We start from the raw sequence: 25,904 nt of genomic DNA on the forward strand, positions 1-25,904 counted from the left end.
CCCTCATTATTTCCCAAACTTGGCTGTGCCTCAGAGCCCCCCCCACCCCTACCCCCAATCCCTACTAGAAGTTCATTAAAAATAGACCTGCTTTTAAAAAAGTTTTCGCCGCAATACTCAGGACCCATCCCTAGAAATTTTGATTTAGTCGGTCTGGGAAGGGATCCAGAAATCCATCGCCTTCACTCTGATGAGGTAGGTCTGAGAATCTGCTAGGCTGGGTCATTTCTACCTAGAAATGGTGCTGACATAGATCAAAAGTGGCATTTTTTGAAAATCGCATTCCTGAAAACTCGCTCTCATTTCCGATAGTTTTATTCGTCACAGGTGGAGGCCCCCTCCATTCGGACTCATACCTTAGCACTGCCCCGGCATGTTCTTCACGTGAGCGCCACATGAAGTTGGTTACCAGCACTTCCTGCTTATTCTTTACAGCTCTCTCAAATCTGTTCTTCCTTTCTGTTCCCACTCGCCCCACATGTGGTCAGACCTTTTCTCAGCTGGAGCTTGGACCCTTGCAGGAGCTCCCTGACTAATCTGTGATCCCTCTGCACATCGCCTTTGGGTAAATGTCTGTTGGCCCCATACTGGAGGGGCAGGGCAAGCCCTGAGAGCTGCGGGTGTCAGAAAACAGCTGGGCCAACATCAGTGAGAAAAAATAAATAAGGTGCAGGGAAGGGACCTGCCAAATCAGTTTAAGTGTCGCCCCCCACACACACACACACCAGTTCCTATGGAGATTCCACTTTTACATACAAAGAAGAATGCATCAGGTGACCCCCAAGATGTAGGTTCAGCAGGGCCGACGACGAGAAGGCAAAGGGCAGGTTAAGACCGTGGCTGCCTGCCCTCAAGTCCCGCAGAAGCCTGGAGCACGTGGTGCGCACTTTCCTCCTGCCGAGGAGCCCCACTTAGAGGAAATGCAGCCTTGTGGCCACGTGGGGGCCCCCTTCAGAGGCTCCCTGCATTCGCCTCTTAAGTTTTTCCAATTTATTGACTTTCTCTCCTTGTTTAAAATGACTATTCTTGTTATTACAAACTGTTATATTATTAACAAAATTTTAAAATTTGAAAAAGTTCTAAAATTATAAAAACAGCCTTTGATCTCACTGTTAAACTCATGCTTCCAAACTTGTCACTGTATATGTATAATATATATTACACACATATATATATATTACACACATACATATTCGTTTTAAAAATAAAAGTGGGATCATTCTGGACAGGCGTCTCAAAATATCATGAACAAATTCCCATACCAAGTTCTTTACCATAGTAATTTTAAACGATGGTATTGTGTTCCTCTGTTCATTCCCCTGGGGGAAAAAAAATTGATAGGTAATAAACACGTTATAGAAAGTTCTGAGTGGCTGCCCACCAGGGTTTACCTATTGTTGGGAGAAATTTTTGTATTTCAGACCAAAGGTAGATGTGAGCTAAAGCCGACAAATAAGTAACTGCCCATTAGGAAGCCCAAATCGCCAGCCAGGACCTAAATAAAGCCGCAGGGGCGACGTGGCGGGTGCCCGGGGGGAGAAGGCGCGCGTCGCCTGGGGCTCGCAGCGGGCGCGGCCGCCGTCGGCGCGGTCCCGGGGGCGGCCCCGCTGGCCTCCGGAGCCAGGAGATTCTTTCTGATCACCGAGGCGCCCGGGGCGCGGGGGCTCCGAAGCCCGAGGCGCGGCCAGCGGCGGGTCGGGCGCGGGGACCGGACGGTGACTCGGCGCGCGCCCGGCCGTTTCTCCGGGGTTGGGGCTCGGCGGGTCAGGGGTCGGAAGGTCGACGGGCCGCGGGGTCGGGAGGTCGACGGGGCGGGGGGGTCCCGCCGCGTGGGTGAGCCGGGGGGCGGCGGGCGCGGGGCGGGGCGGGGCGCGGCGGGGCGGGGCGGGGCTGGCGGGCGCCTGCCGTTCGCCTCTCCGGCTGCAGGTGGGGCTGTGCGGCCGCGCTGCCTCCAGGAAGCCTCACGGGCCTGCGCCGGCTCCCAGGATGCAGTGTGGACCGGCCGGGCGCTGACGGCGGCGGCGCGTCTGCGGACTGAGCGGCGCGGGCCGGCCAGCGACGAGCGCGGCGACGCGGGCGGCGAAGCCAGGCCGGGCGGGCGGCGCCTGCGGAGAGGCCGGGGGCGGCCTGCGTGGGGCGGCGCGGCGGCGGCGGCGGCGGCGGCGGCGACTTCCTCCGGGCCGGGCCGGACAGCGCAGGGCCATGGCCGAGGCGGCCGCGGCTCCGGTAAGGGCGGCCCGCGCGCACGGGCGCACGGACTCGGGGCGCGGGCGGCCGGGGCCCCGCACACGGCGTCGCAGGCCCTGGGGAGGGGTTCGGGGCGCCGGGCCGGGCCGCTGGGCCCGGGGCTGCGGCGAGCGGGACGCGGGGGCCGCTGGGGCCTACGATACCCGCCGGCCGGGCCCCCCATTCCGGGCCGAGCCCGAACAGGGCGGAACCGGCCGTCCCCGCCCCAGAGGCCGCCCCACGCCGAGTTCCTGCAGCCCCGCGCGGCTTCCTGCGCCCGCCCCACCCGCGGGCCCCTTCGTCTCTGTGCCCCCTCCCTCCCCGCGGCTCCTTTCTCTGCCCACCGCTCTACCCTGCGCTCCCTGCCCCCCAGCTCCCCCCAGCGGCCTGGTGGCACCTGGGAGGTGTCCCGAGCGGCATGGATTCCGCAGACACCGAGTACCCTCTGCGTGCCCAGCTCTTTGGAGTCCGGGCGGAAGACAGCTGCCCCCGTCTGTAGAAGCGGGCAGGGCCCCGGCCCCGTTAGGCATTATTTTGTCCTCACGGCAAACCTAGAGGGTAGGTACTCATCCTCCCTGTCACGCAAAAGAAAATCCTGAGGCCTAAAGAAGTTAACCGGCCCAGGATCGCTCCGCTACAAAGTGTGTGAAGAGGCAGTCTGTGTTCAGGGGCAGCAGACAGGTACCCTGACAAGAATAGTGCAAAGCAGAGGTGAGTGCTTTTTACGTCGAGGTAGGAACGTGCTTGGGAGGCAGGGGCAGGAGAGGGCAGGGGCCGCCGGCCTCTGCTCCCCGCTGCCCTCCCTGCCTGTGCCTCAGCTTTGAGCTGGGCTCCGAGGGAAGGCCAGGATTTCAGGTCTGGAGGAAAGCAGGGGCACAGATGCCGTTCCCGGAGTGCCCCAGGAACGGCAGGGTGGCCCTGCACCTGGAAAAGATGGCTTTAGTCGTCAGGCAGTGGGAGAGGAGGCTGCAGGGAATTGAACGCAGTTCGAATACCTGGACTTCCGTGGCTGAGGAGCTGTTGAAGGATCTGGAATTCTCTCACCTTCAGCTGCTCTCAAGCAAAGAGTTTTCTGCTTCCCTGGCAGAAGTCTGAGACAACCCCATATTCTCCAGCCACAGTTTAGTAAGGAGCGGGGCCTGAGCAGAAACAGTCGCCCCTCCCACCAAAGAGTGTGAAGGCCTTACATGGGGCACCCTGGCTCGTTAAGTGGTAAGAAAACCATAGATGCCTTACCATTTATACAGTAGGCGTTCATGCAGATGCCCTTTCCTGCAATGCAGAGATGGTCGCGATGGCAGTCAGGTGCGCTTGGAGGCTGAGTGACTGGGACTTCCCGTGGATGGGGAACCGGGTGATGAAGCGAGAGGACACTTCTGGAGGAAACTCTTGGAGGCTGGGATCAAAGGGCTGGGACCGATCAGAGAGGGCGAGCAGGGGCACGGGTAGAGGTGCCAGCCCAGCGCTGTCCCGGCCACCTCGGGGCAGAACACCTGCCTCTGGAGAGCAGGTGTTGCGCCCGCATCCAGTGGTTATCCTTCACAGCTCTCTGTCTATCCAGCTTCTCCCCATCCTTTGAGATGCAGCTAAAACCCTTCTTCAGGTCAGAGGTCATCTGGTCCAGCCTCCCGGCAACCAACCAAATTCTCTGACGCTCCATCCTTGAGTTTTTTTTCCGAATCCCACTCAAACTCTCCTGTCGCTGTTTTCTGAGGTGTCCCCCTGTGTCCTGCTTCTCAGTGACTTTCTCTAAATGAATCCACAGTGTTTGCTAGTAGTCACTTTATTTTTGCAGTCACCAACCATTTGTTTGAGACCCATTTCCAGAATGTTGTGAGGAACTGTTGATCCGCAGGTGCTGCCGGGAAAAGGCCCGGTAGTGGGGTCCCCTGTCGGACCCACAGGTCCGACCCTCCAATGTGGGTGGGTAGGTGGGGTCAAGGTGGTCCAGCCCCCACCCGAAGCAAAGTCGTGCCCTTTCAGTTTCCTCAACTGCTGGTCATTCGAGCCACCGTGTGAACTTCCCAGCACCAGGGAAGTCACTGGTTGAGGAAGCACCACGACTTTACGATGGGCGCCGTGTGTCTAAGACTCAAACCTAATGGCATGCGTCGCCTTCCCCACAGTCTGTAAGGTGTGTCACTGATCCTGGGGCAGCCACAAGAATGTCTGAGACCATAATTCTTCCCTTGGGAGGCGGGGTGGGGGCGTAAAAGTCAATCTCAGGGGCCCAGGGGACTCATGCTGTAGCAGTCTAACTTTGGCTGGTGGAGATTTGCAGTAATGGTGCTTTTTGTTTGGGAAGGGGGTTGGTGGCTGGGGAGGGGACAAAATCGGATTTTCTTGTGGGGAAAAGAATTAGCCGTTAGATTTTGATGCTTATTAAAAAGAGACACGAGATGCTTTTTAAAAAAAGCAATTGAGCAATGCCCTTGTTTGTGCCGTTTCAGTGAACCAGCTGTTTTTTTTGCTAGGTCATCGTCAGTAGACAGTTCCTGTGCGATTATGATGGGAGGTACTGGCTGGGCTCTAGGAAATCTGCAGTTTGCTGTTTCTCCACTAAAATGCCCCAGCAGTGCTCAGTCACCGTTTATTTAGCGGAATTGCACTGGGCGCGTGCCTCGGGCCATGCGGTGAGGTGGACGCAGGAGCTGACCGTAGGGTGGTGAGCACCACCAAGGGGTCTGGACGGCCTGCTGCGAAAGCCTAGAGGAAGGCAGGAGCCCAGACACGGGTGATGTCTGAGACACCCAGGGGAGGCGACCAGTAGGCTGAGATCTGGCAAGCGGCAGAGGGCATCCCCACTTATCACATGCTCAATCCTGCCCGCAGCCCGGCTCCCCGTCGCCTAGGGGAGCTGGGCCCATGGAACATGGCCGGTGGACTAATTGATGGCGATCTTCTGTCTTTATTTCTGAAAGATTTCTCCGTGGACAATGGCAGCTACGATTCAGGCCATGGAGAGGAAGATTGAATCGCAGGCTGCCCGCTTGCTTTCCCTAGAAGGTCGAACTGGCATGGCCGAGAAGAAGCTGGCCGACTGCGAGAAGACGACCCTGGAGTTCGGGAACCAGCTGGAGGGCAAGTGGGCCGTGCTGGGCACGCTGCTGCAGGAGTACGGGCTGCTGCAGAGGCGGCTGGAGAACATGGAGAACCTGCTGAGGAACAGGAACTTCTGGGTCCTGCGGCTGCCCCCGGGCAGCAAGGCGGAGGCCCCCAAGGTAACCCTGGGCCCCTGGGGTGGGACAGCCTAAGGGACCGTGCCCGTAAGTGTGGGCGAGCGTGCATGAGGCTTGTGGTTCCAGGTGCCCGTGACCTTCGATGACACGTCTCTCTTTCTCTGAGCAGGAGTGGGGCAAGCTGGACGAGTGGCAGAAGGAGCTCTACAAGCACGTGATGCGGGGCAACTACGAGACGCTGGTGTCCCTGGGTGAGGCGCGACACTCGTTTCTCTGTTCAGTGTGATCTGGGGGACCTCAGACCTCTCTTCATGCTGGTGGGCTTTATCACAAGGACACACAAATCTCTAGAAACCTTGACATGCAGAGTCACCTCCTCTCCCTGACAACGAATGCTGGTGACTGAGTTGAAAGGTCCCCTCTCCATGGCGAAGCTCATGGGATGCCATGAACGTGGGGAGGTGGCCCCTCTCCTAGCCAGGCGTGGGGCATGGCTGTTTCTGTCCCGCTGAGACTTGGTGTGGAGAAGGCTCCTACCACTCTCAGATCTGGGATAGTATCAACCCGCATTTGAGGAAGACCTCCTTTTAGCCTTCTCTTATTGAGCTGTGTGGCCTTGTCCGGCGCGCCTCCGGGTCAGTGGAGAGCGTGGGCAGACCGCGCTTCTTGCCGCCAGCACTGTCTTCATGCTCGAGGCTTTGCTCTCCCAGACCCAGAGGCTGCCTCTGTTCTCCTGTGATGCCCCGTGAGGAGAAGGCCTGGGCTTGGTTCTTCCTGGGGTGTTTCTGCGACCCAGACCGGGAGGCAGGAAGCCATCCTCAGTGAGGATGGGAGCAGGCGCGGGTGTGGCGGTGCATTTCGGTTTGCAGAAATGTCCCGCTGCTTAACGTGGAGACCGTCCCTGAGTTTCTTCACCTCCGCATGGTGACGTTTTGAGCCAGGTGATTCTGTGGGGGGCTGTTGTGTGTGGCAGGATATCCAGCAGCACCCCAGCTTTCCGCCACCAGCTACCAGTAGCACCTCTCCCCCAGGCCCCTGATGTGACAACCAAAAATGTCTCTGTGGGGGACAAAATTGCCCACTGCCATATGCCAATCAAGAAATTTCATTTCTTGGCTGTTCTTGGCTTCCCAGGCTGCCCGCGCCCAGCCTGGGAACCACGTGGCAAAGCTGGCCTTGTATCTCTCCGCAGACTACGCCATCTCCAAGCCCGAGGTCCTCTCCCAGACTGAGCAAGCGAAGGAGCCATGCAGCTGGCGCCGCGCCGGCCCGAAGGTTCCAGATGTTCCCGTGGACCCAAGTCCAGGTGCGGGGCTGGGAGGGGACCAGGGAGCCACCAGGCGATCAGCCGAGAACAGACGTAAAAGGCTGGGGAGGGCGTGGTTTCTCCGTTTTGTTCGACTGTTATGACCCGTGACCTGCTCGGCCGGCCCTTCGGGAATACCTCCCAGGGTGGGAACAGGCCGCAAACCTAGTCTGTTAGGCCAAGAGACAGCCGGTGTCACCAGATGAGTGGAGGTGAAGGACGGACACTGATACAGGGCGGTAGGGGTCTGTGAAGACAAAATTTAATTCGCTTCGTAGCTTTACGAGGAGTCAGCTTTGCCTTTAGTCAAGAGCCAAATCCGATTTACATTCATTAGTGGTCACAGGACAGTGACCTGTGAGGCGCACGCTCGCCACGTCTCTGAGTTAGAGCCGCAGGCTTGTTTAAGGTGAACTTGGGCACCCGCCGTCACGCGCAGATTCTCCTGGAGCCAGTCAGCACCTTTGAAGGTTAAGGGTAGGACAGGTGGATACAGGAGACAAGCCGCGTGACCGAACCGAAGCCTGTGGCGGGTTCTGGGGTGAACGACAGTCTGTCCCTTGACCAGCGAGACCCGCCTCCTCCACAAGACCCCTCGTCCGCCCCCGCCTTGGCTTCCATTTATCCGAGCACCTGTGTTACTGAAAAGTCTCTGTGTTTGCTGCGTGATGAACATGTCGCATCTCCCACGCTGGCTGGGCCATCACAGCCAGACTCTTGCTTTTCCAAGGGCAGACACGTGCCGAGCCGGCCGTGGCGCCGGTGCCGGGAGAGCGTTCGCCGGTTTAGGTGCCAAGGGCAGTCTGAGAGCTAGAGAGCAAAATGGCAGAGAGGGTTCCAGCACGGGGGGCCTGCCGCTGCTCAGCCTGGGCGGGAAGGTTTGAGGTCGGCTTGTTTTGCCACGTCGGTGACATATGCGGGAGCCTCTCCGGTTTCCACACGGTCGTAATGACAGTGAATGGGGCCCGGAAATATGGTGGCTGCTGGCGAGAGCCCCAGGGGCCCTGCCATCCGACGTGCGTGAACGCCACGCTGCCTGAGCCCGTCATCTCGAACTCCCACCCACCCCCGCACCTGCCTCATCACAGGAAGCCCGGACCCCCGCTCACCCGTCTGGGCTCGGTGCGGCCCCCTTCTCTCCAGCTCCTGACCCTCACACTGAGCTTTGCGGTACTCAGTCCTCAGCAAGACCCCCGACCCTCAGGCTCTTTTCTGTGCGTCCGGCCCATTCTTGCTCAGAGGAGACCCGGCTCCCGCAGGGGCGCCGAGTCCCTCGCAGCCCAGGAGCCTCTGCCCCAGGCAGAGCCCGTGTCCTTGCTCCCCGTGCCCTCTGGGCCAGCGTCCCCCGTCCTCCCTGGAAACCCACACCTTTGAGTCAAATGCAGACCGCCAGGCCGCCCTCCCTCCCACCTCCCGCCGTCGCCCTCGGCGATGGCAGCCTCCCCGAGGATGGTCTTTCAGACACCCTGGCCTCTCCGTTCCTTTGCCCCCCACCCTCCACTCCCTCTCTGCCTCCGCCGTGGTCGTCCCCCTGGCTGCCGGCACAGTGATGCACCCCTCCATCTCTAAGCACACCCTCCCTGTCCTCCTGTCCTCGCGAGTCACACGTCCTGGGGCCCCGACGCCAGCAGCTCTCGTCCTCGGCTCCCACGAGGCCCGGTCCCGCCGCCTTTGCTCTGCCCAGCTCGGCTGCGTTCCCTCTCGGCCCGGCCCGGTTCTGGGCCCATCGTCGTCGTCACCATCGCTCCCCAGCAGCCGCGCGTGGCTGGAAGGAACCCCTCGCCCCAGCTGTTTCTCACCAGGGAGTTGGGGCGTTCGGCGCGGCCCTGCGGTCACGCGGTGTCTCCTTGGTCCACTCAGGAGCCCGGAGGTTGGCCAGCTCTGGCCTACAGGCCAAATCGCCCATCTGTTTTTGTAGCCTACGAGCTTAGAATAGTTTTTATTTTGAAGAAACATTTAATTGGGGGGAAAAAAAACAGAACAGAACACTGCCACGGCCCTCACCACCCCACCTGCTCCTCCGCCTCCATCTGTGCCCAGCTCTGTTTGCTGCTGTGACTGTGACAAACCGTCGACCCTCCCGTTAAACGTCCTCCACTCGGCACTGGACCCCATCTCGGGTCACCTTCTCAAGGACTCAGGCCCAGCATCCTCACCTGCCTCCTCACCTGCCTCCCTCGTCCCCACCAGCCCCTCCCGCCTCCCTCCTGATCTGGATACAGACATCCCCGCCCCCCCAGCCCCTGCCGCTGTCCCCCAGGGCCACACGCCCCAGAACCCCCAGAACGACTCTGTGCCTGCCGCCTCCGTCCCTCCCCCACCCTCCCTCACAGCCCTCCACCAGCACTCCTGGCAAGGCCACCAGGGACCTCCATGTGCTAAAGGGCTGTCACTCTCCCTGGCCCGTTGGTGACGTTGGCCACGGGTGGTCACTCACTTCCTAGATTCACTTCTTCGGCTGACAGGACTCCCCGCTCTCCTGGCTCCCTCTCTCCTCACCCCTCGGCCTTCGCTGTTTCCTGCCGCTCTTTCTGACCCGTCTGCCCTGGCCTTTTCCCCAGCGCCCCAGGCCGGCCCGGCCCCGAGCCTTTCCGCAGGGCCCTCTGCTGGGACGGCTCTGTCCACTGCCCGCTCCGGGCCTCTGTCTCCACGGGGCTTTGCCTCATCGCCCTGTGGAAGAGCAGCCCCCGCTCCCCGCCCAGGAGTTCGCGGCCCCCTTTCCTGCCTCGCCTCCAGGGCAGAGATCGTCTGTTAGGCATTTCACATTTACAGATTCACATGTGTCTGTCTGCCCCTCCGTTAGAATGGAGATTTCAAGAAGACAAGAACTTTTGTCTGTTCTTGTCATGTGATCGTTCTGGGCACCTAGAACACTGCCTAGCACAGAGCAGGAATTCAATAAGTGTTTGCTGACTGTATGCTGCATTTCGTAATTTAAAATATGTGTGTATGAAAAAACATATTTCTGACACAGTTTAAATCCTTTTGTGGATCTCAGTCTCCTGCCTCCCCCGGGTCACCACTGTCCCCGAGTCGGCGTTTACTTTTGCATCCACATTTTAAAACTTCCATGACGTACATGTGTGGCCATAAATAACACACAGTGTGGTTTTCTGTGATTTGAAAAATTACATAAAGGTCGTTATATTTATCACTCGCTATTCTGTATTTTAGACTTCTCTCTATCAATGTGTATAGATCAAGTTGATTCATTTTAACAGATGCTCAACATTCCAGAAGCAGCCAGATTACAATTTATTATCCAGCCCTCCACCCAGCTGCACCTAAGCCATCCCTGATTTTTCCCTTGCACAAGTGGTGCTGCCGCGAACACTCTCCGACGCGCCTCCTGTGCCCACGTGCCGACGCCTCCCTGGGGACTAGACCCGGGGAGGCCTGTGTCTCTGAGCACGCTGCTCTTCAGCTCTGCCGTGGCCACAGCGGTCGCCCTGTGGGTGACAAGCCGGTGCCACTGCCCAGCGGTTGGGAAGTACCTGTTTTCTCCCATCTTTGCCCACTTTTCAGAATTAGATTTTTGCGAGTCCAGTGATGGTGAAATACCACGTTTTAATTTGCCTTTTCTCGGCTGCTGGAGAAGTCGAGCATCCTAGTCAGAGGTCCATCTGGCTTCCTCTCCAGTGGAATGTCGTCTTCTGTTCTTCTACTGAGGTCTGCATTTCCTTATTGGCCCAGGACTTCTTTACACAGGTTCTGGACCCCTGTCTCTTGTTTGCATTACAAATGTCTTCTCCCAGCCCACAGCGGGTCTTTTCATTTTACAGTTCTTGCACAGAAGTTTAATTTGGGTAGAGTCAATTACCAGTCTTTTTCTTTGTGATCTGCTTTTTCTGTCTTAAGATACCCTTCCCTACCTCACTCCAGGTCAGAAATACATCCTCCAGTCTTTCCTTATAAAACTCTGAAAGTTTTACTTTTCACATTTAAGTCTTTAATCCATCTAGATTTAATATTTGTGTAGGTTGCACGAGAGAATTAAATTTGTTTTTTTTCCCCATGACATCTGATTTCCGACAAAGTTTGCTGAATATGCTGTCTTTTTGTGATGATTTGCAGTGCCAGTTGGTCATAAACCAGGTTTCCACACATGCGCAGTTTTGAGGCCCTTTCTTCTGTTTCTTGGGCCCTTTACTCATCTCTGCACCAACACTGACCGCGCTTCAGAGGAGGCCCGGATGTGTGGCAGACCCAGTCTTCTCTGCTGGCTCGCCAGAACCTTTCTTGGCTGCTCTTGGACCTTTGTTTTATACGAGTTTCAGAATCTTTATGTCAAGTTCTCAGAAAATCCTGTTGGAATTTCGATGAGGATTACATTTACTTTATAATCTCATTTCCGGAGACTTCTCATTACAAACCTGAGCCCTTCCATCTGTGGGAAGACTTACCTGTTGCAGGCTTCTGTGTTGCTTCAAGAAAGTTTGAGAGTTTTCTCTTGAGAGTTGTTATTTCTATTGTGAACAGGACTTTTAAATCAATTACATGTTTTAAGTAGTTGTTAGGAGTGTACGGCTTTGCCTTTGACTTTGTTTAGGAAAGAGAAATTCTGCTCAACTCTCTTCTTAAAACGACTTGTTATTTTAGATTCTCCCGGGGTATTTCATGGGGACAGTGGTTCTCTTCACAGATGACACAAAAGTTATCTCTTCTTTTTAAATGCTTTTAACTTTATTTTTCTTGTTTAGCAGTTTGGCCAGGACCTTGATGAGTAGTAACAGTGATAGCTGGCATCTCGGTCTGTGGATGCTTCTAGAGTTTCAGCAGTAAGGATGGTTTTTGCCAAAGACTTTTGAGATACTCTAAGCTTAAAGAAGTTTCCTTCCACTGCAGGTTAAAGTTTTTACTGTAAACAAGTGTTGTATTATACCAAATGTTATTTTTTAAATACTTTCATTTCTTTAGAATATTGTTCTGTGTATTATATGTATAACACAAACAAAATACAGAACAAAATTCAGGCAAAGTTTAGAGAATGCCAGTGAACACCCATATTCCACAAACTCCAGCATAAAAAGTATCTCACGGCCAGACCCTTCTGAGACCCCACTGTCTCTCCCTGGTCCCGGACCCCTCCCTTCCTCTCACAGATAACTAGAAAGTTCACAAACGGACATAGCCCCTTGCTTTTCTTTACATTTTTATTCCCTGTGTTTGTGTTCCTGAATAACATTATTTCGTTTTGCCTGTTTCTGAACTATTTATGAGTCGTCTGTGTTGATGCAATATAGCTGTAGTTCATTTTCACGACGTTCGCCTCGTTAGTTTTCTGTTTTATGGATGCAACACGATGCGTTTATCTTTTTTACTGTTGGTGGGTGTTTGCGTTGTTTCTAACTCATTTGCTTTTAGGAGGATTCTTATGCACGTGTAAAAGTTTCTCTAGGTGTAGAACCAGGAGTGGAGGCACGGGGTCTTAGGAGAGAGGCATGCTCGACTTTTCCAGGTAACATCTGGGTGTCCTCTGAGGCGGTGGCGCCTGACAGCACCCCTCAGCGGGACTCGGGGACTCCCACCGCAGCTCGTCCTCACCACCCCCGGAAATGCTTTACATCTTAGTATCTGCCCATCTGGTGGGAACAAAGTGGTTTAAAATTTGTAGTTTAAAACATGCGTTTTCCTAATGAATGAGATTGAACGTCATGTGTGCTCTGCGTATGGGCCACTTGTCATTCTGTGAGATACGTGTGTGTCTTTTGTCCATTTTTATTTTCAGTTGTTTTCTCTTTATTTACTGATTCATAAGAGTTCTTTACATATGCTGAATATTAATCTGTCGGATATGTGTATCACTGATTTATAGTATATTTTAAAAAACGGGCGCTTTTAATTTTAATATACTTGAATTTACTAGTTTTTACCTTTATGGTTTATCTTTATGTCGTAAACAGTTAAATGTTTTTCTACCTCGAGTTCCTAATACACCATCTCACATTTTCTACCAAAGGTTTTGCCTTCCATGTTCAAGTTGTCGATCTGTCTGGATGGGGTTTTGAGGCGGTGGGAGGTTGGGACCCTGGGTCTTTCTCACTGGTGCTTTGGGTCTTCTTTCCCGTTGCTCTGTTCAGTAACCTTTCAGATTATCCTGTCGGATTCCATGAAAATCTCGCTGGGGCTATGGTTGGTCTCACGTTCACTCTGTGAGTCATTTCGAGTAGAATCGGCCCTTTCGCTCCCATGAGGCATGTTGTCTGTGAATATTGTTAAGTCGCTCCGTTTAGCTTGTCTGTGATGTCTCAGTGAAGTTTTATAATTTTCTCCAAAAAAGGTCTTGTACATTCGTTAGATGTATTCCTCGGTTTCTTGCATGTTTTTGGTCGCTAGTGTCGGTGGTACCTTTTTTAACTTGCATTTTCTGTTTGTTGCTGGTGTGCGCCCAGGGCTTGGGGGAGGGGTCACCCCCTCCCTGTGCTTTTTCTCATGCCACGGGCCTTGGTTATGTGACATGCCGCTCTCCGCGCGTGCCTGCAGAAAGTCTTACAGTTTTCCCTTGAGAGTTGTTATTTCACCAGGGACATGGAGAGTTTGGGACAAGCCCAGTCCTGCCCATCCTCCCCTTGGGCAACTGGCCACCCCCAGGGCACAGGGCCTGTGCTGCTCTGCTGGGGACAGCCTCTCCAACCATGGTCTGGCAGGTGACTTCCTGGTCTCAGGGTCTTGCCTGCAAATAAAACCTGCTTCCTCAATTATCCATAACAAAAATAGTTTACCCACCCTCACGCTCTGTCCTCTTTTGTTTTATGACTCTGTTGTGATTCATGGTAGAAGATTTGATGATTCCCAAATTTTTAAAAGGTAATCATATGATCTATAGTAATGGGAATTGTTTATTGCTTTTCAAATCTTTATGGTTTATTTTTCTCTTATTGTGCCTGCTGAGAACTCCCAGAAAATCCTTAAGCAGAAGTGATGATAACAGGTATCCTATTGGTTCATGATTTCAAAGAAAATTTTTTTTAACTTTTCACTTGAGTATATTTGTGAGAGGTTTTGTTGATCAGTGCCCTTTATCAGGTTAAAGAAGTTTCCTATATTTCTGGTTGACTAGATATTTCTAAGAGAAATAGCTTTAAATTTTTATAGAATGTTCTTCGGGTGTCTGTTGAGATGATTATAAGATTTTTCTCCTTTAACCTGCTAATGTGGTAAATGAAGTTATGTTCTAATGTTGAACCTAACTTGTGATCTTGGAATAAACCTAGATTGGTTATGACCCTTTATATACATGGCTGGAGTTAGTACTAATTACCTTGTTTAGGATTTTTGAATCTTTATGACACTGGCCAATAATTTTCTCTCCTCGGACTATTTTTAGTTTGGATAATAAAGATATAAGCTACGATGTATTCCCTTTGTTTTTATTTGCTCGTAGAATTTGTATTGGAATTATCTATTCCTTGAATGTTTAGCAGAAAACACCAGTGAGGCCATCTGGGCCTCAAGTTTTCTTTGTGGGGGAGATTTCTGTCTAGGAATTTAAGTTCTTTAACAGTTATAGGACTATTCAGTTTTTCCATCCTTCCTAAGTCAGTTTAGGCAAGTTGTAGTTTTTCTAAGGAATTGCTTCATTTCCCCAGAGTTTTCTTACTACTTGGAATAACATGCGTATTATGCTCTTTATCTTTTTAATCTCTGCTGCATCTCTAATTATGTCCCCATGAATTCATCGTATTAGTTATTAGTACTTTCTCTTTTTCTATAAATAATTTGCTAGAGATATGCTCGTTTAATGTTCTTTTCAAAGAACCAGCTCTTGGCTCTCTGTATTTTTTCTTTTTTTTATTAATTTACACTTTCATATTGTTTCTTTTACTTTTTAAAAGGGTTTTGTTGATGTTCTTCTCTCGTAACAGCTTGCATTAACTGCTTGGCCCACCAATTTTCAACTCGTCTTCTCTTTTAATATAAGCATATGAAGCTGTAAAATTTCCTAGAGCACCATTGTAGATAGATGCAGCCTGCCCATTTTGATAAACAACTTTCGTTTGCTTCGGGTTCCAAACGTCTTCTCATTTTCATTGTGATTTGTCCATGGACCCTTGGATTATTTAAAAAGCGCGTGTGCGTGTGTGTGTGTGTGTGTGTGTGTGTTTAATTTTAGTACCTATGAGGAATTCAGGGATATTTAACTCATTTCTAACAAAATGTTATAGTTAGAAAGTAGGTCTGTAAAATACTAATCTTTTCAATTTTACTGAGGTTTGTTTCATGGCCTAGAAAATGTTTATTTTACGTTAATGTTCTGTGTAGCTTGAAAACCTTGTATTTTCCTTGTCTGTAGATTCTACCTAAGTCTTTGATCAGGTTTGTTAATAGTGATGTTTGAATTTCCTAGAACCTTTAGTCAGCAAGATTTATCAATTACATGAAGAAGTATATTGAAATTCCCCACAACGAAGATGGATTTTTGTTCATTTCACCTGGAGTTCTGTCAGTTTGCTTTATTATTTTGGAGCTAGGTTGTTAGATTAAAATTTTTTAAGTTATTTTATCTTCCCGGTCAATTTACCATTGCACAGTTGTCCTCTTTTATTTCTGTGAATATTTTTATTTTTCGAGTCTATTTCATCTGATACGGTATAACTGCATCCTTTGTTTAATGTTTATTCTGGCTCAGTGTATCCTTTACCCTTTCACACCGCTTCTGCATCCTTCTGTTTCAGGCGTGTGTCTTACAGACAGCATATAGCTGCTCTCAGTTCCTTGCTTGCCCTTACTCTGATCACCTTTGCCTTTTCAATGTCCAGGGCAACAGGCAATGTGGCTGTTGAGCCCGTTGAAAATGCTATGTAGATGAGATACTTATATGTGGAAATGAACATTTTGGATATATTAGGTCAGGTGAAATAAATTGTTAAAATTAATTTCTCCTGTTTCTTTTTACTTTTTTCATGTAGCTTCTAGAAAACCTAAAATTAGCTGCGTGGCCCACGTTGCTTTCTTATGGACAGTGCTGGTCTAGGCCACTTACACTGAGACAGTGGGCACCACTGTCCTTGGGTCCTTACGCTCCGCCCTACACTCCGCTGGTGGGCCTTGGTCCTGCCTCGCCGTGTAGTTCCTTTTTTCCTCACTCCTTGGGAATTATGTGGATTTTTTTCCCTCTTCCAACTGTTATTACTTTTAATGAATTTAGAAGTTATATGTTCTGTTTCTACTCTTTTAGAGTTGAATTCAGGAATATTTTTCTTCTAAAATGCATCCTTTACTACGGCCATGCCACCCTGAACAAGCCCAATCCCTTCTGGTCTCGGAAGCTAAGCAGGGTCAGGCCTGGTTAGTACTTCGATGAGAAACCATCTAGGAAGACCAGGTGCCGTACGCGTTAAAAAATAAAATAAAATAAAATACAACCTTTAGAAGTTATTTTTTGTAGGTCTGTTGCTAGTGAATTCTCAGTTTGTATGTGTTTGTGTATGAGTTATATGTGTCTGAAAATACCTTTATTCCATTCCTATATTTTAAGGATATAATCCTAGTTTGAGTGTTATTTTCTCTTAACCTGTAGAAGGCAATTTCCTGCTACTGGGAGGTCAGCAGTCAGTCTAGCCATTACCCCCCTGTGGGCCACCCCCCTGCTTTCTCCGCGTGGGGGGTCTCTGTCTTCCGCCTACGATGTGTCTGGGCGTGGATTTCTTTTTCTTTATCCTGCTTTAATCATTGATATTCGTCAACAGTTAGGGAAATTTTGCATTGTTATCTCTGAAAATGCCCAAATGCCCTTGTCCCTGTTCACTCTTCCCTCTTATTCCGGAGCATGTTCACAGCGGTCCCTGTGACTTTGAACCTCTCCGCATATATTCAGTTCGGTCTCTGCTGAGTTCTGAATAATTTTTTCTGACACATCTTCTGGTTACTTCGCCATTCTCTCTCCAGTCGTTTCCATTCTGTTTAACCTATGGATTGGATTTTAAAATTCAATTATGTTGTTATTCTAACATTAGTTTATTCATTTTCAAAACCTGACTAGTCAGTTTCGATAGTCTTTTATCTATCATAGCCTCACCCAGCCCCGCCCCCACACACACACATTTATTTCTCTAAATGCATTAAACTTTACATTCTGCATGTGGTAATTCCCAACATCCGAAGTCTTCGGGGGTCCCCCTGCAGCGGATGCTTTCGCCTCACCGGTTGAGTGGCAGGCAGGTCCTTGTAGGGATGGCAGTTTGTAATTGCGAGCTCATTCAGCCTGAAAGCTGTGTTTCAAATGCTGTCCTCCGGAGAGGCTGTGTCTGCCTCTGCTGGTCTCTGGGACCAGTGCGGACTCGGGGACACCACAGCCTTGGCCTGGAGGTTTTCAGGCCACCCCGTGGTGTGAGAGCTGGCACCAGACACCCTTGAACACCGGCCTGCAGCGTGTCAACTCCCAAGGCAGCTGTTCCCCACTGCAGCCGAGGGTCAAGGTCAGAATCGGCTCCTCCACAGGGCAGGGTTTTACCTCTGCTTTATGCTCGGTCCCCTGGGAATGTTGCCCTTCGGGGTCCCAGTCTCCCACCCTGCCCGAGCGCCAGGCCTTTCATACTCGTGTTCCCTTGTTTTCCTTACTTTATTTCCGGGTCATCCATGTTCCGACTTGTTTTGTGTTTTTATACTTTACCCAGCATTTTTAGATATTCCATGGAGGGAGTTTCTCTGCACACCTCGCTGTATACCGGAAATGGAAGGGTTGAATGCGGCGTCTCCATCTGTTAAGATGATTATATTGTTACCTGTTAACGTTGCGAGTTATAGTGCTCTATCTTCTAGAGTTATCCGTGAGTTCTCAGGATAAACCCAATTTGTTCATAATGAGTTGTCTGTTTTTGTTTTTTGAAAATATATTACTGGGCTTGATTTCTAATCTTTGTGTATCTGTTCATAAGTGAGATTATCTTACAAATTTTTTTACATACTGCCCTCTAGTTTGTGCAGTCAAAATTATACCGGCCTCATAAAATGAGTTGACAGATATTTTCTCCCAGTGTTTCGAAGATATTTCGCTGTCTCCTGATACCCTACTTGCTGATGGACCTCTGCTGCCAGTCCAAATATCATTCTTTCCTCTTGGAACCTTTTAAGGTTTTCTCTTTGTCTTTGCTGCTGCTGCATTTCACAGAATGTTGTCGAGGTTTATATTTTTTATTTCCTACGTAGAAATTGGTATGTTCCTTCAAACTGTGGGCTTGTAATGCCTTCAATTTGGAACGTTCTCAGCCATTATTTCTTTACATATTCCTCTTTACTCATTTCTCCGCTCCCTCCTTCCAGGATTTCCACCCGCGTGAGTGTGAATGTCCGTCTCCCTCTGTCCTCCCCATGTCTCTCAACTTCCCTTTCCTATTTTCTTTTTTTCCCTCTCTCAGGGCTGTGCTCTGGATTATTTCCCCAGATCTGTCTTCCAAGCCACTGATTTTCTTTTCAGCTCTGTCCAGTCTGTTGTTAACCCATCCCTTGAGTTTTTCATTTCTTTTGTCATTTTCTAGAAAGTCTAGTTAGTTCTTTTTCAAATCTTCTTTTTAAAATGTAATTTCCTGGGGGTGGCTCCATAGTGTAGTCGTCAGCACGTCTGCTTTACAGACAGAAGGTCATGGGTGCGCGGCCCAGGTGTGGCCACAGTCCACATACCAGGTGTGCCAGGCCCCGGGCACACGCCGCGAGCGTGCGGGAGGAGATGCCCCGCCCTCAGGGATCCAGTTCCTAAGAGGAGATGCAACACCCGAAGGTCGGGGGTGGAAGCGGGGGAGGAATTAAAGGGAGGGGAATAAATAAATAAAAAATAATTTCCTGTTTTTCCTTAGACATTCTGTTCCTTCCTTTATTTCTTTGACTACATTAGACGTACTTAAGTTACTGTGTTTTTCAACTTATTCTTTGTTCTGTAGTTCTTGGGAGTGATTTCTGCTGTGACTGTCGTGCCATTTGGCTCCTCCTTGGTTTGTAAGTTTAGTTTTTAATGGAGTCCCTCGTGGCCTGTATTTTGGGCAGGTTTGCATTGGCCTGTGTCGGGCCTCCTGGGTTGCTACGATTCTCGGTCCTTCTGTGACTTTCTCGGGTCAGGGTCTCTGCGCTGTGTGAGTAGTATGACTTTTGCGTGGACGTGGGATTCTGATTTCATGTGGGTGCTTCTCCCATCCATAGCCCCGGAGAAGTGAGCCGCTTCCTTACAGCCCCTTTGGATGGAGTTTTCCTGGTCCCCATCTCACAGCTGGCACAGAGCCTCATGGCTCGTGGCTTCACACAGGCAGCTCAGCTGAGCGCTCACCTCACTTGGACATCAAAGCCCAGACCCCAAGGCCTGCGTCCTGTTCCAGCCACTCCCTGGGCCACCTGGCTCCCACTTGAACTCTCGATTTGATTTTGCTTTCTCTTTGACTCTTCTATCTGGAATCTTTCTTTGCATTCACTTAAATGCATGCGTGGGATTAAGGTTTTGGAGAAATCTGGGGGTAGGTTTTATCTAGCATTTCTGTATTTAAAGTGAAAGCAAGACCTCCCCAGGGCAGCTCAGTGCTCCCCGTGGACCGGAGGTGTAGCTCCGAGAATGAGTTGGCATGTCCTCACCCTTTCCCACGCTCCCCGCGTGCCCCGTACCATGTGACCTCACGCTTTGCCCAGAAGACCCTGCAGTCCCTGTGCGCTCACACTTTCCCTCCCCCCCAGGCTCATCTGCTGTCTGACCTCGGTGAGGTCCATTTCCTTGGCTGGACGTGTGTCTGCTCCAGGGCTGAGGGACCCCGATGCTGTGTGTTCACACATTCTCCCTTTCTTAGGCTCGGGGCCCCCGGTTCCTGCCCCTGACCTCTTAATGCAGATCAAGCAAGAGGGTGAGCTCCAGCTCCAGGAGCAGCAGGCTCTGGGGGTAGAGGCGTGGGCCGCCGGACAGCCGGACATCGGGGAGGAGCCGTGGGGCCTCAGCCAGCTGGACTCCGGAGCAGGAGATGTCTCCACAGATGCCACCTCTGGTGAGTGGCTGAGATGGAGGGCCAACGCCGGGAAGAGAGGCAGGGCCGAGGGCCAGGCGCGCGGGCAGGAGTCCCCGGAAGCTCGCGGCGTGGGAGCTGCGGGCTTTCACACACCCGGCCTGCCTGGCTTAGAAGCTTTCCCAACTTAAGGCAGGGGCTGCGCCGACTGACACCTGTAGGCACATTCCTGGTGTCCCCTGCCTGTCGGCCTGCTCCTGTCCTTGCCTCCAGCGCTGGGCATCTGAATCACAGCCGCCTTGTAGGAAGGGCGGCCTCTGCGAGGTCCGAGCTTCCTGGTGCCTCAGAGGAGGGGCTGGGAAAACGGTCCAGGAGAGGCAGGGGCACTTTGCTGGTGCGGAAAGGCCCAGGTGGGGGCTCCGGGGCTCCGCTCTTCCCGTCCCACCCACCGGCTCCGATCTCTCCTCACCGCAGGCGTCCACGCCAACTTTTCAACCACTATCCCACCGACTTCCTGGCAGGCGGACCTCCCTCCCCACCACCCCTCCTCCGCGTGCTCCGACGGGACCCTGAAGCTCAACGCGGCGGCCTCCACGGAAGGTACAGGTGGCCGAGAGGGTGGGGAGGGCCGCCCCCGAGCCCCCGTTCTCAGTGGCGAGCCGCGGCTTCCAGGCACCTGTGGCGTCGGGGCCGCCCAGCCCCACCTCTTGCTCCTTCCACCTCCTTACGCTCAAACAGCCTCCCTTGAACTTGCCCAGGCTCAGCCTGGCTTTCCTCGGGCGTGGGGGAACCAAACCACACCACGCCGGGACGCTTCGTAGAGAGCGGCTCCACCGGACACGGGTCCGAAGGCCAGGATTGGGGCGAAACTCCCAAGTTTATGCGTTACTTCTCTGTTTACTTCTGCTTTGAAGGCCAGTTATCTGTTACTTTAACATGTAATTTCTGTCATATTTTAGCACCCAAAAATGTGTAAAAGCTTAGATTCCTGATATAAAACTTCAGGATATGAAACGGAAGTACTTTCATGGCAAACACAGTTTTACGACTTCCCGGATGTTTTTGTCACTAGCCGGCTCCCTCGTGGGATGCTTGCTGCACCCACGTAGCACGCGGCATGCCGTCAGGCCTCTTAGCCGCTTTAGCCTCACCCAGCCCGGTGACAGGGTGTTCGCAGACGCGCCACTGGTTAGGAAGTCACTGCCGGTCCGTGTGGAGCCCCCGTGCTATCGCAGGCCTGCCCGACCCCCAGCCCTGGGTTTTCGCCCCTTGGGTACATTGCGCCCGGTGGTGAGAGTTCCTCCCCCAGGAGAAATTCACGATTCACCTTACCGACCAAAGTGGAATTGGGACCCGGGGAGCAGATGCCATGGTTGCTTTACTGGTGGTGAAGGTTTCAGAACAGAGGTGTCCTCGGGGTTTGGGGCAGCCACATGGCCACTTGGGAGATGCTCTGCTGAGCTGGATCCTGAGGTGTGTGGGGTTCAGTGTGGCGGCAGTGGGGACCAGGAGCTGCTGGATCTCTGGATAAAAGTATCAGATCTTCGCTTTCCAAGCAGGTGAGGGGACAGAATGATACCTGGTCTTTCTGTCTTTCTCAGCAGATGTAAAAATTGTGATCAAAACAGAAGTCCAAGAAGAGGAGGTGGTGGCCACACCAGTGCACCCTACTGACCTAGAGGCCCACGGGCCCCTGTTTGGACCGGGGCAGGCCACCAGGTTCTTCCCCAGTCCCGTCCAGGAAGGAGCCTGGGACAGCCAGGGTGGCTCGTTCCCCAGCCAGGACCCTGTGCTGGGGCTGAGAGAGCCCGCCAGGCCTGAGCGGGACATGGCTGAGCCCAGCCCCGCGGTGGCCCAGGACGAGACCCCGCCAGGGGACTGGCTGTTTGGGGGGGTCCGGTGGGGCTGGAATTTCAGGTGTAAGCCTCCTGTGGGCCTGAACCCGAGGACTGGGCCTGAGGGGCTGCCCTTCCCCTCCCCTGACAGCGGGGAGGCTGTGCTAGACCCGGGCCAGGCCCCGAGACCCTTCAGTGACCCCTGTAAATACCCTGGCCGGACCAAAGGCTTCGGCCACAAGCCAGGCCAGAAGAAGCACCCGGCGGCGCCCCCGGGGGGGCGGCCCTTCACCTGCGCCACGTGCGGGAAGAGCTTCCAGCTGCAGGTGAGCCTGAGCGCGCACCAGCGCAGCTGCGGGCTGCCCGAGGGGGCGCCGGGGGCGGCGGGCACTGCGCGGGACGGCAGCGCCCTGCGGTGCGGGGAGTGCGGGCGCTGCTTCACGCGGCCGGCCCACCTCATCCGGCACCGCATGCTGCACACGGGCGAGCGGCCCTTCCCCTGCACCGAGTGCGAGAAGCGCTTCACCGAGCGCTCCAAGCTCATCGACCACTACCGAACGCACACGGGCGTGCGGCCCTTCACCTGCACCGTCTGCGGCAAGAGCTTCATCCGCAAGGACCACCTCCGCAAGCACCAGCGCAACCACGCGGCGGGCGCCAAGGGCGCCGCCCGCGGCCCGCCGCTGCCGCCGCTGCCGGCCGGCGCGCCCGACCCCTTCAAGGGCCCGGCCTCTAAAGGACCCTTGGCCTCCACAGACCTGGTGACTGACTGGACTTGTGGCCTGAGTGTCCTGGGACCCGCCGATGGCGGGGACCTGTGAGGCACCCCAGGATGGCGGGGGCTGCCCGGCCCTCTGACCTCCGCGAGCCTCAAGTGTAAAAAGTCCCCTTTCCAGACGTCAGGGTGGTGGCAAACGGTAGAGGCCGGGGCGGAGGCTGGGAGACCGCGTCTCCTAGTTGCTGAACTGATCACTGGAAGAAGAGAAACTGCGGAACGATTCGGCTCCCAGCTCTAAACCGAGTAGAGTTCTCTGACTGTGAAACTGAACACCATAGAATTTTAAGTAATTTAATTACGAAAAGAAATTTTTTTTTTTTTTTTAATTCTTGAGGAAGAAGCTGGAAAATAGTAGTAGCACCAGTTTAAACTTTCTAGTGTACATTTTTGGTTTCTGGAGCGTGTGTTATGTGGGTTGTGTTCTTACCAAGTCTGACAGTGACTGTGCTGGAAGATTGGCAGGCTGGGGACACAGTGAGGGACCTGGACCTCCTCTGGCCCCACTGACCACTAGGGATGGGATGGTCTTAGCACAGAGCCCCAGGGAGGCTGAGGCCCCTGGTCTGCCTGGGCTGGCGCTGGCCTGGACCTGGGGCTCCAAACCCCCCTGGGCAGTGAGGCCAGCTGGACTCGGGGACCCAGCCTCCCCCAGGAGGGAGGACGTGTCTGGGAGCAGCCAGGTCCATCCCCAGCTTGCCTACCCCTCTGAAAATGGCCCAGACAGTGCCGGCCCTACTTATATGTCCCTGTTAGGGGCCACCTGTTGACAGTGTCTGCCTGTTACGTGACTCTTGGGCCTCGTAAAGGAGGGTTGTCTGAAAACAGTGTTAGGGCTGCAGAGGTGGCGAGGCGGGGGCCGTGGGCACTGTCCCCTAGTTACGAGCAGAGCCGGGAGCAGCGCCCAGCCTGCCCACCCCGTCGGGGCTGCTTTCCTCCCCAGCGAAAAGCTTGTTTCCTCTCCGCGTGGCGTGTCTTCATTGTCAGAATGCTTTCACATCGCACCTCATTTGATTGTTACTGTGACCTTGTGAAGCACACAGGGCAAGCGTTTTTTCTTCTAAGAGTTGAGGAAATAAATTTCTCAAAGGCAGCACATCACCACAGCTGGGAAAAGCCTCGGGTTGGACACGGCCCGTCCTCCCATTTTGTTTTGGCTGGCTTAGAAGACTTGTCCCACGTCCGCGTGAGTGAAGCCATCAGGCCTCGGGCTGTAGCTGAGCCCGGCCGCCCAGGTGTGCGCGCACCGGCTCCCTGCGAGGTCTGGGAGGCTGGCTGCAGGGTGAGTCGCTTGCTCCCCATCTCGCATCCTGAAGGTAGAATCAGACATGGGCTCTGGTTTCTCGATGCCACCGCAGTGCTGTCCCGGCCACACAGCTGTCCATTCCCATTTCGTTGAAGCCACCACTGGGTCCCTTACTTAAAGCGGGTGACTCGTTTCCCCTCAGAGAAGAGACCAGGGCTGCCATTCATCCAGCTCCCCCATGCGTACTTTTATTAGGCAATAGACTAGTTAAGAAGATTGTTTCTATGTACTGTATATTTTGTACCTGTTTACACTTCTAATTGATATAACTGATATTTTGAAAAACAAATGAAGAGGAAACATCCTGTTAAAATAAAACCTAACCAGCACCGAGGTGATGTGGTGGCTTCCATTCTTAGACCCGCGTCTCTGGCGCTGTTCCCTCTAAACGTGCCCCCTGAGGTGGCTGCGCGGCCAGCTCCCAGTGCCCTCCTCCAGCACCTGGTCGCCGTGGAGCCAGGGGGGCGACTGTCCCTGAGAGCTAGGAATGGACGAGCCCAGAAAAGTTTGGATGGAGGTAAACTGACATTTGCTTGGAAATCAAACCAACCCCGTCACTTGGCTTCAGAAGATAGTCACAGTTTGTGCAGTTTGGTCGTATTTGATTTGATGTGACGTGCGTGAAGACAGGAAAGCCTGGGAGAAAAGGTGCAGAACTTCCGGGAAGAGCAGGTGCCGGGCACTTCCTCCTCACATCTCTTCCTGGCTGGGCCGAGGTGAGGAAGGGTGGGTGATGCCTGCGTTAGTCGTGTCCCTGGTTTTGGAGCGAGGTCCCCGGGATGGCATTTGAGCCAGGCGGACTCCCATCCCCACCAACCAGAGTTAACAGCTGCTAACTAGTTATCTCGTGTGTTAGCCTCCACCCCCACCGCCCCTTCCCAGGCCTCACGCAGCCGCTGCCTCCTCGGCCACGTGCTCTGCATGCGGGAAGCTTCTCGTGACGGGTCCCTCGGCCATTTTGTGCCTCACCGAATGCTGACCCCTGGGCTGCGCTGCTCTCCAAGACAGAATGCAGGATGGAGGTGAGGTTCAGTTGGGTTCAGTTTCAGACATCCAGAAGGGGGTGCCCAGTCAGTAGTTAGGGAGACCAGACAAGCGCCATGGAACGGGAGGAACCTCGCACTGTTCCCTGACTTCCGGGAACCCTTGCTCTGCCACTGCTCTGAGGTGTCCTGCTAAGGCCAAAGCACAGTGGTCCCTTCCTGTGTTAGTTTCCTATTGCTGTGGTGATAAATTACCACAAATTCTGTGGCTTAAGCCAACAAAGATTTATGTTAGCAGTTCTGGGGGTCAGAAGTCCACATGAGTCTTAAGGAGCTAAACCAAGGTGTCGGCCAGGCCAGTTCCTTCTGGGGACTCCAGAGGAGAACGTTTCCTCGCCTTTTTCAACTTGCAGAGATGCCTGCACTGGAGCACAGTGTATCCGACCCCTCGCGAGGTGGCTCCTTCCTTGTCCCCATCTCCCGCAGCTTCTCTCGCACCTCACCCTCTAAGCGAACCTTCCCCGAGCGCCGTGCTGTTCCTCGTTCCTGCACAGGTTGTTCCCCTGCGTACAGTGTCTGCCCCCCTCACCTCTGGCCCACCCGATACTCTCCTTAGCCCTCAGGTAATGGCTCCGTGCCATCCAGCCATCCCCAGGCTGTGCAGGTGGAACCGACGCCTTCCCTGTTTCTCCATGGACCCTTGCTCAGACTCCCCTGACTTTGTATATAACACGTTTCTGGAAGTGTGTATAAAGGTGTATGTACAAAAATGAGGCGTTGGACTTCCGGATCACAAGGCTTTATTCCCCGACAGCTATAAAACAAAGTTCCTGATTTGGCGTAATTGTCAAACTCCTTTAAACCTGAGTATTGTACAATTTATACATGATTATTTAAAAAATATTAAAAGCACAATTTAGACATTAAATATGTAGTTAAATAATTTGTCTTTAGAAAATTTTGATCGAAAAGTAAAAAAATGCACATATTTTGTGGATTTTACACCCTGAACACACTCCCGATATTTTAAACACCTGGACATTCCAAATGGGACATAATAAACAGTTTTAAATATAGAGCTGAGATGGAAAGGAATACAGGGAAACCCGAGTGTACCAGAAATACAGACAAAAGTGAACACCCACACCGTAAGCATGTGAGGGGCTGCTTTACCTACCTGGGGTCGGGGGTGAGGAGAAGGGACTGTAGGCCTTGGGCCCATGAAGGTAAGAAGTTGGAACTGGCACCTCCAGATAAAGTCTCTGGACAGCCTTGTCTTCAGAAAACCCATGGTTCAGAAAAAAGTTCTTCCTAGCATCAAAAGATGTGTTAGTTGGCTCCTTGGTTATCAGATACTGAGAGAGTTTGAAGTACAAGAGG

General features: G+C 52.8%; 1 protein-coding gene and 1 pseudogene across 4 annotated transcripts; both read left to right on the plus strand.

The window, feature by feature from the left end:
- The first annotated feature begins 1,939 nt into the window (after nt 1-1,939).
- On the plus strand, nt 1,940-25,452 carry ZNF746 (zinc finger protein 746). Of its 4 annotated transcripts, XR_004954007.1 has the most exons (8): nt 1,940-2,226; nt 5,148-5,447; nt 5,575-5,656; nt 6,598-6,711; nt 19,476-19,667; nt 20,100-20,225; nt 21,227-24,563; nt 24,938-25,452. XR_004954007.1 is itself a non-coding variant. In XM_036230724.1 (7 exons), exons 1-7 carry the CDS (start codon nt 2,203-2,205, stop codon nt 22,279-22,281), a joined length of 1,893 nt encoding a protein of 630 aa, XP_036086617.1. In that variant the 5' UTR covers nt 1,940-2,202; the 3' UTR covers nt 22,282-25,452. The 4 variants fall into 4 exon arrangements, 3 of the variants coding, with proteins under 3 accessions (XP_036086617.1, XP_015981397.2, XP_036086618.1); XM_036230724.1 differs by having other exon boundaries at nt 21,227-25,452; XM_016125911.2 differs by having other exon boundaries at nt 21,230-25,452.
- LOC118611239 lies at nt 15,930-16,048 on the plus strand (annotated as a pseudogene).
- Nucleotides 25,453-25,904: the final 452 nt, after the last annotated feature.

This window comes from Rousettus aegyptiacus, unplaced genomic scaffold, assembly GCF_014176215.1.
Source record: "Rousettus aegyptiacus isolate mRouAeg1 unplaced genomic scaffold, mRouAeg1.p scaffold_m13_p_13, whole genome shotgun sequence".
NCBI classification, from domain to species: Eukaryota; Metazoa; Chordata; class Mammalia; order Chiroptera; family Pteropodidae; genus Rousettus; species Rousettus aegyptiacus.